The sequence below is a fragment of the Diadema setosum genome, chromosome 10, assembly GCF_964275005.1.
Source record: "Diadema setosum chromosome 10, eeDiaSeto1, whole genome shotgun sequence".
Taxonomy (NCBI): Eukaryota; Metazoa; Echinodermata; class Echinoidea; order Diadematoida; family Diadematidae; genus Diadema; species Diadema setosum.
The window spans coordinates 29,723,388-29,740,358 of NC_092694.1; the positions used below are offsets into that span (position 1 = coordinate 29,723,388).

General features: G+C 41.3%; 1 protein-coding gene across 1 annotated transcript in view; it reads left to right on the forward strand.

The window, feature by feature from the left end:
- LOC140233928 (uncharacterized) overlaps positions 1-16,971 on the forward strand; it is a 219,178-nt gene that overhangs the window by 105,913 nt on the left and 96,294 nt on the right. The window contains 15 exon segments of the mRNA XM_072314017.1: positions 250-570; positions 1,177-1,343; positions 1,600-1,759; positions 2,135-2,351; positions 2,613-2,860; positions 3,314-3,547; positions 4,324-4,470; positions 5,029-5,460; positions 6,079-6,399; positions 6,688-6,802; positions 7,361-7,575; positions 14,306-14,623; positions 15,083-15,249; positions 15,990-16,149; positions 16,846-16,971. The exon segment at positions 16,846-16,971 is cut by the window's right edge and continues 5 nt beyond it. Coding sequence (XP_072170118.1) covers positions 250-570; positions 1,177-1,343; positions 1,600-1,759; positions 2,135-2,351; positions 2,613-2,860; positions 3,314-3,547; positions 4,324-4,470; positions 5,029-5,460; positions 6,079-6,399; positions 6,688-6,802; positions 7,361-7,575; positions 14,306-14,623; positions 15,083-15,249; positions 15,990-16,149; positions 16,846-16,971 — 3,348 coding nt within the window.

Consider the following 16,971-nt stretch of genomic DNA (forward strand, 5'->3'; position numbering starts at 1 on the left):
GCCCTCTAATGGAATACTAATTTATCTTCAGATCCTGAATGAAACTAAACCCATGATGCATACCCTACTTGTGTGTGTGCAATTGGGAACATTACTTTGATGCAGATAATGAGCAGTGCAGTTGATGGAAACATTTTGAATAAACATTAACATCTCTCAAAGAGAAATTGTTGTGGATGGAGTGAGTGAAGCCAAAGAAACAGATCAATTAAATGTTTGGTTCCATATCTGTTCCTGCTTCTCCAACAGAAACTCCTCACCGACATCGAGAACCGAAAGCCCAGCGTTGACGCCATCAACAAGTCGGCCGACAAGCTGATGTCGACCACCAACGACCCCGCCATGGCCCGAGCCCTCCAGTCCAAGCTTGCCTCCCTCAACAGCCGCTACGACCAGTTGGCCGGCCCCGCCCGGGCCAGCGCCGACTTCCTGCAGCGCCTCTCGGACCGCCTCGGGCGTGTCCACGAAGATGTGGACACGCTGGAGGACTGGCTTATACCCACCCTGGACCTCCTCAAGGCTCCAGACTTTGGCCGCAAGGACCTGACAGAACTGGCTACAGTCCTTCAGGTTAGCTGCTGGAAAATGGTGGTAGTGGTGATGATGAGAATGAAGATAGTGATGATGTGATGATGACGATGACGATGACGACAATGACGATGACGATGATGGTGATGATGATGATATTGATAATGATGATAATGATGTTGATCATTGCTTTGAGTGGCTCTGTCATTCAGTTTGAATATCTATACTCATATTTACTTCTTGAGATAATGATAATGATAGTCTCTCTTCAAGGCTATTGCACCTTGCTTTCATTAATGAAATATCCAGTTTGCACTGAGTTTGACTGCAGAGAGTAACGTACAGTCATTCATTTCTTTGATGTGCCGTACAAAGTATTGCTTGTTGTTCTATATCACATTGCATTTTAAAGGGAAACTGCATCAAATTTAGAAGGGAGTGTTCATAGAAGTGACCTACAATTTGTATATTCTATAAACATTCTGATTAGTTGGGGTAGGGGGTGAAACCAGCACCAAACAATTATAAGCTTGAACTGAATCTCCATCACTATGATAATGGTACATGAGACCCCATGTAGACAATTTACACCTACATGTCTGTAGGATGAAGCATTTAAATTGTTTCTGTTCCTTTTCCCCCGACCAGAACACCCAGACCCAGACAGACAGGAACAAGCCCCAGTACACCGAGATCCACCAGCTTGCAGACGAGCTGCTCAAGGAGCGTCGGGTCAGTGACCCAGCGGCCCTCAACCTCATCCTCCAGAACCTGGACGACAACTGGCAAGACCTCCAGGATCTTCTGGCATTCAGGTGATAATACCATGTAGTGTGGATGACAAAGGCAACAACATTAATGAAGATGGTGATGATGATGGTGTTGGTGATGATGTGATACGGAAGATCCCGATGATGAGGAAGGTACTTGTAGCTCTGATAATAATCACTTATGATAATGATGTCGGTGATGACTGCAATGATGATGGAAGTGGCATTGATGATGATGATGATGATATAGTAAATGATATGATTCTTATCTTTTTCTATCTATTTCTTTGTATCCTCGCAGATCTCGCCAACTGGAGGAGCGGCGAGCAGCGCAGCAGGCTTACAACAACAGCCTCAAGGATGTCAGCTCCTGGCTGATCTCGGTGGAGCGGCGGTTCAACTCCTTCAAGCCCGTTGCCAAGGAGCTTGTTGAGATCAAATCACAGTATGATGAACTCAAGGTAAGAAATACATGTACACGTAATATGTGCAAAGCACACAAGTTAAATGCTTCTGGCTTTTTTTTATCTGCCTTTTGTTCAACTGGTCTAGACTCTGGTGTAAAGTTACCTTACTCAAAGACGGTCTGAAAATGTTCTCAACAGATTCCTCTTACACTGGATCGGACCCTACAGCTCAAAATCAAAATTACAGTACTCTACAAATGTAGTATCAACATACTTCTACAGTCGGCCAGATGTGTGCCAGTCTTATCAGAACACCATTCAATTTCAGTGAAATGTTATAGTCAACTTGTTAATGTTACTCTTGCTCTAATCCAATGAGAGATAATGAGGAAATTATTTACTATTTGGTTTGGATTTGTCTGTATTTAGCCTCTGAGAAAGGAGGTCAACGAATACCGACCCAACGTTGATGAACTCAACGAGCAAGGCACGCGCCTGGACACCATGCTGCACGACGTCCAAAGTGCACCCACAAGGGCGCACCGTCGGTCAGCGCAGATCCTGACCTCGACGCCCAAGCCGCAGAGCGCAGCGTCCAGACTCCGCCGACCGTTTGAGGAGGCTGATATCAGTGGTCTCATGGAAGGTACGACAACCATTTTGACTCTTGGATACGATTTTCACTCAAATATTAATTGCATTTAGAACAAGTGCAGTAACTTGTACCTTTTGCTTCTGTAATAAAGATCAAATTACAACTGAAATTCTAGCTCTACAACTGAATAAGGATGTTGTCACAGCTGTTATAATGATAGAAAATTGAATGGGATAAAAAGATAAAGTCAAACTTTGTATTAATGTATTAGTGAGAGTTGGCTTTGCTTTCCATGGCTTCAAATCTCTGCAGAGGAGTCAGAAATCCAGCGGCAGCTGGGCGACGTCAACCGACGCTACCAGGCCCTGGACATCAAGATCGACGAGCGCGACGACGAGCTGGACACCGCCCTGGCGCTGACAGAGCGCAGCAAGCCGGTGGATGACCTACTGGACTGGGTCCAGGTCACTGAAGTCCAGCTGGCCCAGAGCGCCCCACAGCTGGACTTTGCCGGCGAGGACGACCTGGAGAATCTGATGGTGGAGTTTGACAAGATTCAGGTGAGATGCTCACACCTTTTCAGTAGCTCTTTAAAGATGCAAACCTTGACTCTTTGACTCCATTCTAGATTACAATGTATTTGTGGATTGCATTTGCCCAAAATAAATGGTGCATGATATGCACTTAACTGTGATACTTTGTACCCTGTGGGTATACTGTACTTTGCACTGAAGGAATTAGCAAAAAAGGTCAGAAAGTCAGTCCAATCACTCTCATGCCATCACATCTGTGGGAATTAGTTGGACATTGGGTTTACTGATGAAGAGCTAGAAATTGACTAGTAGCCCAGGATGGTAATTTTTGAAAGAAGTTGCTTGTGACCAAAAGCATTTCTCTTTCTCTTTGAATAATGAGCATCATCGTCATGCACAATCTAAAAATTGAGGATTCAAGTACAGTATTTGATGTTATCATTACCCTTGGATTGAACTCTCATGTTGCCATGGTAACAGGCTGTGGAGGAGGACATCGTCCAGTGCCAGGCCCCGGTGGCCCACGCCGCCATGGGAGCTGACCAGCTCATCAAGGACAAGGGCAAGAAGCTGAGGCCAGAGCAGCACCAGAACCTGCAGACCAAGCACACCGACCTGAAGAATCGCTATGACGACCTGGCCTCCAACATCAAGCAGAAGAAGCAGGACCTGGAGCAGACCATCAGCCGGGTCAAGACGGAGAAGGAGCAGAAGGTGAGATGGATGGATGGGGAGGAGGAGGGGTAATTGGAGGAAGAGGATGGGGAGGAGGGGGTAATGGGGGGGGGGGAAGAAGGGGGAGGTAAGATGAGGGGTAAGGGGATGAGGAGGAGGATGGGTTAACATGAAGTAATGAGAGGGATGGTATTATTATACCTTGGGGCAGAAGGAGCAGAAAGTGAGATGGATGGATGGAGTGGAGGAGGAGGAGTAGGGGTAATGGGAGGAAGAGGAGGGGGAAGAGGGGGTAAGGGAAAGAGGATGACGAGGGGTGAGAAGAGGAAGAGGAGGGGTAAAGGGACAAGGAGGGAGGGAAGGGAAGGAGGAGGAAGAGGAATGGTAAGTGGAGGAGGAGGAGAATGGATGAACTTGAAGTTATGAGAGGAATAGTACATCGTTATACCTGGGAGACAAGGGACTTTAACCTATGCATATGCATGTAATGCTACAAAGGAGTTCTCTGTGCCAATCAACACTCAAAGAACACAGAGGGTTAAGTATGTCTTCAGCAGAGTTGAGGTAGATAATAGCAAAAACTTGTGGTGGGAGGAGGAGGAGGAGGAGGGTCAAAGTGTGGTTCCAAGTCATCTGTCAGCAATGATGATGAAGATGATGAAATTGTTGATTTGAAGGACGTCTAAATTCAAAGAGATACATGAACAGTTGTACATGTACATGTAGCATTATACATATACGTGTAGATGATGATTATCACTGGTGGTGGACATGTGTTCACTACTTGTGTATTACTTCTGTCTGTCTTTCTCTAGTCTGTGATGAGCCGTCGTCTTGGTGAAACGCAGGCCGAGCTGAGTGACCTCCTGGACTGGATGTCGAAGACAGAGCAGAAACTTGGAGTCCAGCAGCCAATCAGCGAGCAGGTCAAACCGCTCAGCACTCAACTCCAGCGACACAATGTGAGTCCCCGTTCCGAGCATCCCTTCATTCTTTTTGTCAGCACATCGTAGCTGTGTGTTGTTGGATACATGTACATTTTGTATGTCTGCAGATAGACAGAGTTAAGGGATCTGAAAACTTTGATAGGTTGTAAGTTGATTACAGCTCAAGTATTGCATAATGGCAAATGTACATATTCTCTCATTCTCTGAGAACAAGTATCTGTAGTACATGTAAACAAGTGTTAACCCCACAATGGTGAACATGCAGAAATAATAGCAGAACCTATACCTTGTATGTACCATACACTTTGTACATGTGTTTGGTCAAGACCGTGCTGTAATACATGGTTGTTGAAATGCTAATATTAATGAGATGGGCCTTGCAAAGATTTAAAAATTGCATTTTGTGTGTGTACATGGGTGTGTGTTTTGAGCTCAATCGCAGTGAGTGTATTTCAGTGTGAAGACATTGTACATGTAGTTCAATTTCTACATTGATGATTTGCTATAGACTTTAAGCATTATGGTTGATTTTCTGATAAGCTCTTGGTGCCAATTCTCCTATCTGTCTCACAGTCTTTGCACGAGGATATTGCCGACCACGAGCCCCAGGTTAGCCAGGCCGTCAACGACGTCACCATGCTGCTGCGCGAATTTGAGGGCCGACTACCTGCCCAGGATGCCAAGACTCTCCAACAGGACCGAGACGACCTCAAGCGCCGCTTCGACGCCGCCAATGGCCAGTCGCTGACCCGCCGTGACAAGCTGGCCGCGGCCGCGGACGACCTGGAGAAGTACCGAGAGGAGTTCGAGGAGTTTGACGACTGGCTGACGGGCGCCGAGAAAACCCACGAGAAGCTGGTGCGCGACGAGGCGGGCCGGCGTGACCTCCAGGCTGTCCGGCAGCAGATCGAGGAGGAGAAGGACCTCATGGAGGAGATCAGCGATCACAAGGGAGACCTGAAGTTCATCAACCGCGCTGGACACAAACTGGTGGACAACGCCAAGGTATGGCAGAGGGGCTCATTTTAAAAATCATTCACAGTTAACCCTAGCTATTCTTCAGATCCCCATATCTGTGTATGTTGACTGGCATACCGTAAAAGTGTTGAAATTTGTTCACATTTCGCGCAACCAGAAGCTAGCACTAAAATAAAAGCACAAAAAAATTTTTGCTTGCCATAATGTTCCAGTAGTTAATGTCTTGATTCCTTGGGATGAAAAACATGCCAAACTCTTCCTAACCGGCTGAGCGCAAAAAAATTAGTAGAGCGAAAATATCCACTTCTTCAGTAGTTTGGGAATGTACAGATGATGAACACATACAAGCATTATGAAATTGCCAGATGGGTGTATCATGTGCCAGTTCAACACTTTACGTGTCAAGTGTACAGGGTAGATTGTAGATCAAAGGAAATAATTTCATTTTGCTTTCAGTATCACCATTATTAATAGTATAATCATTTCAACTATTATTGTTTTTATCAGTGCGCAATATCATTGTTTCATACTTGAATGTATGTCCCAACTGTAAAAATGTTTATTACACTGTAATTTTTCTGTGACAAATTATGTATATTCAAACATATTTATTAACGTGTAAACCATTACTCTCCCCACCTGCAGGCTTTCAAGCAGATGCTCCAAGATTACCGCGCCAAGGCTCTCCCCGCCCAGTTCAACCGCACCTTTGCCGAGACGCCGGACTCCAACGTCATCCGGGACGAGCTGGCGGACCTCTATGAGCGCTACACCAAGCTGCGCTCCCAGAGCCGCGATCACTACCGCTCGCTGAAGGAGCTGGTTGCCAAGCAACAGAAGTGGGAGGGGTCTTGCGGAGTCGTCCTGCCCTGGATCCGCGATGCCCACGCCGAGCTCTCCGACGTGATGCGGGAGCCCATCGCCACAGAGCCTGAGAACATCCGGGCGCAGATGGAGAAACTCAAGGTAAGGGCATGTCATGTTTGGTTTTGTTTTACTTTATAGTATTTGTTGTTGTTGTTGTTGCTGTTCTTGTTCTTGTAGAAATTTCATGCATAACCTATCAAAAAAAGGAACTGATTTTATACAATATATGTCTGCCCTTTGTTGTTACTTCCTTTCAGAAGTGTGTACAGTATATTAGAGGCATCTGTCTTCTTTGCATGGTAGGATGTAATGCTATCATACAATGTCGTCGAGACTATCATATCTCTTATAATGACTGATTGTCTTCTATTTTCCATCATCGTACAGGATCTCCATGACCAGATCGTGCTCCACACCAAGGATGTGGAGAAACTGAAGGACTACGGCAAGGACCTCGCAAACACTCAGGACGCGGTCAAGGATGATGTCCTGCGTACTGTCCGTGAGTATTCGCCACTTGGCGCGACATTACTCTCGCGAGGACAAAAAACGTTGGTATTTACTTTAGGAATGTCGTGGATCTCTTCACTTTGTAAATAATTCAGATGTTTTACTGTTGAGTGTTTGCTACATGTTTGAGGAGCATTCCTCGAAACTCATTCCACTTGTTGTTGCCGTTAGGTCATGATTCTTATATATTCTGTGTATGTTCATACACTTGAAAACCAATTCAACCATAATGTTCGCTTGACCAGTTGATTATGATCAGTATGCTTTGGGAGAGAAAGTTAAATGTGATATACACATACATTACCCTTGTAGGAATTCATTTGAAGAAACGGTTAAAGTGCATTCTGCTTTGCTTTATACTTTTCATGTAGTAATAGAATTAAGATTGAAGGATGCAGCAGATGTACATGTATGTGTACATTTGTACTGTAATTTAAGAAGGAGATTCCAGGTTCACGTGTACATGTACTGTTTGTGAGAGTGCATACATTGTGCAGTTGCTGATAAGGTGCACTCATTATTTCATAATTTTTCGTCAAACCCCACGCAGGTGATGTTTCTGACAAGTACAGCTTCATGGAGGCACAGCTGGCCGAGCGCAGCAACCAGCTGCAGAGCGCCCTCACACAGTCACACAGCGTCCAGGACAGCATCGACAACCTCCTGCGCTGGCTGGAGCAGGCGGAGAAGAACACCAACCGCGTGGTCAACGCCCCCATCATCATCCGCAAGGAGGCACTGCTGGAGCTCATCCAGGACCACAAGGTAAGGGCGTCAGCTCCATCTCCCCCATTCCTTCTGCATCTGGAGGGGGAAGAGACCGGTAGAACCCATCTTGGGTAGTGAATTGACAAATAAAATATAGAAATATTTACAGTGGCACCATCTTCGTCTGTTTATTTCTGCCAAGTATTTTATGAAAAAGTAGAAGGATGGGCGTCGGCTCCATTACCCCACATCTACCGGTCTGTCTTCCCTACCAGCTTTATCCCTGCGCTTCTTTACCTATTGCTCTGGGTACCCAAATGAGCCATGCATAATGCTTTACATCTTGCGGGAGTAGATACAGTATTTCTGTACTCGACGGGTTAGAAGAATGGTGAGAGTAGTCCAGTGTGTCATCTCCTCTGTTCTTCTTTAACACGTTGCATGCAAAGAATCGAATCCATCATGTATGAAATATATGGGAAATACAAGTTTGCACATATACACATTCAAAATCAAGCTGTACAAGAAGTGTGGTGGGTTAAAGGACAAGTTCACCTTCATAGACATGTGGGTTGAGTGAATGCAGCAATATTAGTAGAACACATCAGTGAGAGTTTGAGGAAAATCGGACAATCCATTCAAAAGTTATGAATTTTTGAAGTTTCTGCTCAGTCACAGCTGGATGAAAGACTAAGTAAGCTTGTGATGTCACATGAGTACAACGATATAAAGAAAGAATAAATGAAATTCAACATATTTCCATTTTTCTCGCATAACAAAAGAACACTCGACTTCTCTCTTTCAGAAGGCAGGGGGAATAATATTACCCTTTAACATACGTCAGTAGCAAGTCGAAGAAATGTATGTGCACTTTATTCAAAAAGTCAAGTTTTGTGAAATTCTCTTTTTATTTTCCTTATATCGTTGTACGCATGTGACATCATACACTGAAGTAGTCTTTTCATCCAGCAGTGACTGCGCAGATACTTAGGATATTCATAACTTTTGAACGAATTGTCGGATTTTCCTCAAACTTTTACTGATGTGTTCTACTAATATTGCTGCATTCTTTCAATCCTAATGTATATGAAGGTGAACTTGTCCTTTAAGGAAGAAGCAGTGGAAAGTAGTCCAACCTGTTTCTCTTTTTGCTTCCATAACAAAATTGCATGCAGGATTCATATGCAAAATGTATCAAAACCAAGGGGAATTATGATACCTCTCAGACACTGGGTGGAAGAATGCGGGATAGGAATATATTTTTACAATGGAAGCATATTCATTTCATTTTTTCTTTCAAGTATTCTATTGAGAAGTAAAAACAGAAGATATTATCATTCAGGAACAGTTTTCAATATTAGTCTTAATGGTCACTGCCTTTTTGCTCTCCTTTGAAAATTAAGGGAAGTGTTTACACATGATGGGTGAAATATACATCGTATGTCTGAATCATATGTACAGCATGCTTTTTATATTCCTGGAAGTTATCCGTATTCAGTACTTTTGGGCTTTGTTTCATAAAACACCTTGCAACCATCGCAAACTATGATGATTAGCAGTTGCCATGACAACAGCCTGGCCATAGCCAATCAACTGTGCTCTATTAGTAGCACCTGCTGCCAGTTGCTATGACACCTGCAAGCTTTGTCAAATTGTAATCGGTGCAAAAGTGTTTACGAAACCGGTCCTGGTGTACATTGTGTAAAGGTGGTGTGTGGTAGTGGAGATCTTTCGCGGTTCATGGCTGGATATACGATAGAAAACAAAATCTTTATTTCATCTTTCTGTAGATAGTTTCTATGAGTAGTGGGAAATGGTGTTTGCTGTAGAACCCCATAGTATCGCATTCAGCTTTGGTGTGCCTTCTTCATCAACAGTAGTTGGAGTCTCCCTTTGTAGCTCCCATTGAGTTTCCATTCCACACTGCAAATACTTGCTGTCTGCTTCTCTATGGTGCTGCATATTATTTCATTTTGCTTGTTTTCCCGTGCATGGAACTAAAATATTATTTATTGATTTATTAGAAAATAATTTAGGAAATTCACTCATATTGTTGGTCAAATTGTACAAATTGTATGTGTTATACACTGTATTGGCAGGGAAAAGGAGTGGGCATAGATGTCGTGCAATAGTTGACAAAATTTCCCCTCCACCCACTCCTAATTACAAGAAACTCTGTGCAGGTATTTGTCACCATGAGTGTTAGTATCTGGAGTATAAAGTAAATAATGAAAACTGTCAAACAGAGAATTTGTTACAGCTGTATGTACAGATGTACATGTATGTACATGTACATTGTACATGTACATTATAGAGCAAATATGAAATAAAATATGCCTTTTATTCCCCCTTTTTTATGCTCTCAATGGCTAAACAAAAAATGGCTATCAATTTTGTGCAAAGATCCCTACCAACATATCTTGGCATAAATTGTTGATCGCGGTATGTTCCTTTTAATTTGTCTTATACATTTTCTTCTTTTTTTTTTTTTTTTTGAGTTTTTGAAACACCACATTGCTAGATGCACTTAATAGAAGCAGATTTGCAGTTCTCTTCCCCCTCTTGTCACTTTTTGAGATTAAAGCTCTCTTTCACAGAGCTGGGAGTAAAGCTTTCTCAACCCTCTTTTGATACGCGAGTGACATAACTGTCTTCATCTCACTACTACTACAAGTGTAGAATTTGCAGTTTTCAGAGTTTGACCCTTCATAGATCAGTTCTTTAGTACAGTCATCACCAAATCTTTCAAGGATGCTGGTGTATTTTTTTTTTCGGGGGGGGGGGGGGTCTTACAATGTATCTTCTTTTGGAAGCCCACTTGCATTTTAATGTATTTTGGAATAAATCCCAGATCAAGTGCAGGATAATTAACTTTTTTTTTTTTTTTAACAAATTTGACTTTTCATATTTTATATGTGCATTTTTCTCATGTTGAACAAAAAGATGGGATGTTTGTCTTCAATTTACTTGTTATTCACTCGTGCATCCTTTTTTTTTTTCATTTGAAGAGGTTGGCATCTCTGCCTTTAATTGTCTATATCATGTTTCTCTGATTGCTGTATATTCTGTTTACATCTGTGCAACAAGCGGGATCCAACACCCTTTTTCTTTGCTGAACACTGAATTTTTGCTCCTTTGGTTTGCATGCTGTAGTTTTACTCTCATAGCTAGACTGTACTTTACATGTATCTTCTGCTCCCATCCTTTATTTTGTGTGTTTGTGTGCTTGTATTTGTGTGTACATCTGTACATGCATTGTACATTGTACCTTTAAAATGCATTTTTCCCTCCCCGCAGGATCCTTGAAAGCTAGAGGGTAATTTCGGTATTGCTTTCTCCTACAAAGAACTTTGTGTGCATTCCTTTTTTATCATTTTTTGCTTGCTTCCTTTCATCCCCCATACCCTTGGTGAATCACAGGGCTGCAGAACATGGGAAACCATGCAAAATACCTCCTACTATTGGGTGAGCTTGTCTGGGACTTGGAAACTAACTCCTTAATAACGTACAATTGTACTTGTATACACAACTCTGTGATTATCTTTGCCAGAAGACTGTTATTACTCTCTGAATTACCATGCAATAATTTCAAGGTCTGAAGAGGTACACAATCATTTTGGCAGTCACTTACCAACGATAGAGACAACGTTGTATTCTACATGTTGTATTCTACATGTTGTATTCTACACGTACATGTGTATTGTGTGCAGATGATTGAATATTCTTCACAACAAACGCATCAAATATGCGCTTTGGTTGACATATCTCAAAGCCATTGTGTACCTCAATATCAGACTGGTTCTGTGGAAATTAATAACCGAAAGCCTCTTACACTGTCCTAATGACATTCAGTATTTATTCATGCTATTTATTGAATTCCCTTTATGTATTTATGACAAGATATGTTATATACCGCTCTATATTCAAATGTGACATATTTTCATGATTTTATCCTATTTTTGTATGTTCTGCTTCTGTGCTTCTGATTTAAATGCTGTTCAAGTAGGCATTCATTCCTATATACTGGCAAATATTTTGAGAACCATTACTGAACTTCTTTTGATTAAAGTTACATTTGAGTTTTTTATGCCTCCGCCACGAAGTGGTGCCGGAGGCATTATGTTTTCGGGTTGTCCGTCCGTCCGTCCGTCCGTCCGTCCTTCCGTCCGTCCGTCCTTCCGTCCGTCCGTAATGAATTTTGTGGACAAGGTAACTATCAAAACCTGTTGAGGTATCCTAATGAAACTTGGCATGTATGTGTATTAGGGGGTGAAGTTGTGCCTATCAACTTTTGGGTGCACATGCTCAAGGTCAAAAGGTCAAGGTCAAATACATAAAATTTCACTATTTCCACCATATCTATTGAATGCCTGAAGATATTTTCTTGAAACTTAGTATATACATGTATTACCCAATTAAGATTCTCTGGTGAAAGTTTGGGTCATGAAGTCAAAGGTCAAAAGGTCAGGGTCAAATACATAAAATTTCACTATTTCCACCATATCTATTGAATGCCTGAAGATATTTTCTTGAAAATTAGTGTATACATGTATTACCCAATTAAGATTCTCTGGTGAAAGTTTGTGTCATGAGGTCAAAGGTCAAAGGTCAAAAGGTCAAGTGAAAATATTAAAACTTCTTTTTTTTTCTCCATACCTTGGAAAATTGTTCAAGGTATCTTCATGGAACATAGTATATACATATACTGACTGGAAGTGATTATCTAGAGAATGTAGGGTTCATGGGGTCAAAGGTCAGGGGTCAAAGGTCAAGTACAACACTTCAAAATTTTACTATTTCCCTCCTATCATGCAATGCCAGCAGGGTTATTTTTTTTTTACACTTGATGTATGCATACACGTGTAACCTAATAGAAATTCTCTGGAAAGTTTTTTTTTTTCTTCTTTTTTTGCCTCAAAGGTCAAAAGGTCGAAGATCAAGTGAAAGTGCTGAACTAACTTTTTCCTCCATATCTCGGAAGTGGCTCAAGTTATCTTGAAACTAAGTACATATTATGCATGTTCTACCCGAAAGTGATTATCTTATGAATTTTAGGGTCAAGGGCCAGATGAAAATGGTAACAATTTACTCTTCAATTCAGAAATTGCACTTTTTCTCCACACCTGTACCTTGAAAATTACTCAATGCCTAAATGTATGAATGGGTCAAAGTCGAGTTAAAGTCCTTAAATCCCTAGATACATGCTCTCCTATTCATCCAATTAAACCTAGGTCAAGGAAGGTGAACAGTCAACACATTTGTGACAAACTTGTCATTTCAATATTTTGCCAATTTTGTGAAAATGTAATCACACATTGTCCACATGTACTATCTAGACCTATTGGGAAAATCATGCATTATGGCGGAGGCATACCAGTCGCCAAAGCGACATTTCTAGTTTGATAAGTTATACAGTGACTTTATGTATCCAGATCTTTTCTTTCTAATCTTTTTAAGAGGTTGTACATAATTTTTTGTTCACAAAGAATCAAAAGTATTTATAACAACATAAGTTTTCCAGAATATAAGTGATCTACAACTGTTTGAGATAAAGATGAACAATTCATGGGAGTCTGTATACTCAACTCTTTGTAGAAAGTAAAACATGATCTTCAAATAAGATTGTGTCACTGAAAATATAGTGAATTTTAAGAGGCAAATGAGTACTAAGAAAGGGTGATGACATGACACAAACTTGCCATATTAATTTCAATCTTTGTTACCACTGATATATACACTTGTAGAACTATTTATTGTGTTTGATATCTAAGACTCATTTATCCAAATTAACCATCCATGAAGATGATGTGCACGAAGCTAAGACGTGTTTGTGTACTCTCAGCACAGACTTATTAAAATTAAAATAAAGTAGCAAAAAACTTAACCCTCGACAGATATGTTTGATTGGAAAAACAATTCATTATAACACATACAAGTTACCACTTATTTATATCCTGATAAATGTGTAAACCATTGAATTATATTCAAAGTTTGATTCTCTTAAACAGTCTGATGTCATGATCATTAGTGGCACTTAGTGATATGTAATGAATTTATGTATCCATACACGAAATACACATGTACAGTATGTGTAAAAATAAATGACATAAACATATGTACCCAATATGTTTCTCAAACTAATTTTAAGTTATGAAAAGGTATATAACACCCAATAATGTAATCTAACAATTTTTGTACAAATATGACATATTAGACTTTGTAAATGTAACTTTAACTGTACTACCAGACAAGAAATGATACAAGTACAAGTAAGTACAAAGTTGTACTCCATTACTTCTGATATGTAGGTAAAGAATCAGATAATGTTAGGAAAGTTTCAGTGAAAAAAGAATTGTAAACCGTACGGACAAACGGAAAATGTTAGAAGGACAATGTCACACTTCAAATAGGCAGTAGGGCTCCTTGATTATTTCTGAGTGTACAATGAACAATGAACGATGTTGTTCAAGTAAGATTGTACTGGTGGGGATTTACGGCATGTAATCATTCAAGCCATATACTGAAAGTGTGTCTATGCTATGCTGAAGAACTATGATGACAAGGTGTAATTCCCATCAAAATCAAATAAAGAAAAACACAAGGAAAACATTCTTCCGACACCTGGTAACCTTTTAGTTTTTGATCTGCTGGGAAAATTCACAGAAATCCACAAGAGGTTGTTTGACTGTGCTCAGCTGTGCTTTGCACAAAGGATGAAAAAACTAATTTCATTTTCCTCTTTCCGTACCCATCCCTTGCCCTCTTGTAAATATCCAAATCGTTGCAGTATGTGCAAAGCGACATCGACACCCATAAGCCCACGCTGGACGCCCTCAATGACCGGGCGGAGACGTTGCTGGCCAGCAGCGACGCCCAGACGGCCAGCAAGGTGCAGGCCCGTCTGGACGACCTGAACGGCCGCTACGGCCGCATCGCCACCAGCGTGCGTAACCATGGTGACTACCTCCAGAAGATGCTGACGAAGATGAACCAGCTGCACGCCCAGGTGGAGGACTTTGAGGACTGGCTCATGCCGGCCATTGAGAAGCTTGAGTCCAAGGAACTCAACCGCATGGACCTCCTGGAGATGGGATCCAAGCTCATGGTGAGATGGTGTCCTTGGTAGATCTGTGCTTCTCAACCATTTTTGACCTGAGCCCCATTTTGGCTCCCGCAATCTATTTCGAGGCCCATACAGTGTAGTTTAATCAAATATGAATTTTTTTTTTAATTCATTTTTTTCTGACATCGTGGTCTACCTGTAGGAGCTTTGCAGCCTCAGCGGTTGAGAAGCATTACTGTAGATGATTTGACATTGTAGAGTTTGTTGTATCCTCATGCTTGAAAAATCAAGAAAAAATGATTGACATTTCAGGAAACTTTTTATGCTCCCAAACAAAATGCCCATTATCATCACTGTATACACCGTGTATATCAGAACATTATTACATTGTATATCTGTTAGACCAGTGTACTAAGCTTGTTCTTTGTCTTTGATGAGTCTGAGTGAGCAAGTTTCAGAATGTCTTTTGCTTCTTTGTTTGTGCCAATGTGCATCACACAGGAGTACCAGCGGGACATCGACGAACACCGCTACACCTACCAGGACATCAAGCGTCTGGGCCAGGAGATCACCAGAGATCCGAAGACCTCAGACACGTCCCGCATCGCTGACACCGTCGGCAACCTGACCAAGAACTGGGAGGTGCTGGAGGCACTGCTCAAGAGGAGGTAAGAATCCGTTGTTATGGTGATTATAATAATGGTGATGATGATGATGGTGATAGTGGTGGTAATCAAGATTGTGAGTGAGATGTCAAAAGTGATAATGGTGATGATGGTCATCGTGACTTCATATTGAAGTTGTGGTCATAAATTGTATGATTGTGATGATGATGTTGATAGTGATGGTGATGTCCACTGTGATGGTGATATTTGTGATGCTGGTATTTTTAACATTGGTAATGATGGTGATGATGTTGAAGTCATCATTAATTATGTTGCATACATGTACATAGTGATGGTTGATGTGATGGAGATGATTTTGGTAGTGTTGTTAATGATGGTGATGATGATGATGATGATGATGGTAGTGGTGGTGGTAGCAATAAGTTGGCAACGTTGTTAATCATGGCGATGGAGATGACTGATATAATGTGATGTTTTTGATAGTGACGATAATGATAATGATGATGGTAATTATACTGTTGATGATGATGATGATGATGATGATAATGATGATAAAGATAAAGGTGATAATGGTGCTGCTTTGACTTTTGTAAATTGTGTTTGTGTTGATAATGGCTAGGAGGATGTTGACCAGGTCAGTGATGTGATTTAATTCTCATTTTCATTATGATGATGATGATAGAGAGGAGATGGATTTTTACGAATATGATGCTGCTAGCAAGAATTTAAAATTGCATACTTTGCTTGTAATCCACTAATCCTTTAATCCTTCATTAATCCAGGAACAACCAGCTCCAGCAGCGGCAGGAGACCCAGGACAAGTTCACCGGTCTTCTCAAGGCTGCCCAGGACTGGCTTGACCGCATGGAGGACAAGGTTGACCGCCTGCCCGTGGTGGCCATCGATCCCCAAGCCATCAAGCAGCAGATCGAGCAATACCAGGTGAGAGATATCCATCATGCTGAATATTGAGGAGATTGGGATCTCTCTCTCTCTCCCTCTCCTCCCTCCTATATATGATTATATATTTCTCTCTCTTTCTTTATCTGTCTCGCTGTACCAAATTCCAGATATCAAAGTTTTACCTTGAAAGATACTTGTATCATGATGATGTGTGGTATAGCGCCCTCTTTGGCACTTTGTGTCCACACCTAACTGTTGTAAATCTCAGGAAGGGGATTATACACTAGCATACAATGTGTGAAAGACATACATTGTACTACTGAGGATGGTATACAATTCGTATATGTGTAATACATTTTTACCTTTCTCCAAAGAGTACATACAAGTACATCATGAAAAATTCCGTAGGCAGGTTATACCTGTCCAGTCTTTTCAATAAACTGATATTGGAGCAAAGTAGTATGCCAAAGAAGAAATCAGAGAAGCATATAATATCAGACATTTCAGAAATTTTACCTGTATCCATTTGGTTGTGTGTACACTTTGTAAATAGTGATATAAACATATTTTTTGATGAGAGATCATTAATGTCAATGCCTGTTCATTTATTTGTTAAACCAGTAGGAAATGATTTTGATGTGGAAAGAAACATACATGTGAGGTTAAGGTTGAATTAGTCTATTTTTTTATGTAAAGAAATAAATATAATGATTCTTTTGCCCGTGTGTTTCCTAGCCACTGCAAGGCGAGTATGACTCTTTCAACAACAAGATCGACGAGGTCAACCATGTGGGGCTGACCTTTGAGAACTTGACCGCCGATCCCGACCTTCCAACCACCAAAGTTTCGCCGCTGAAGCGA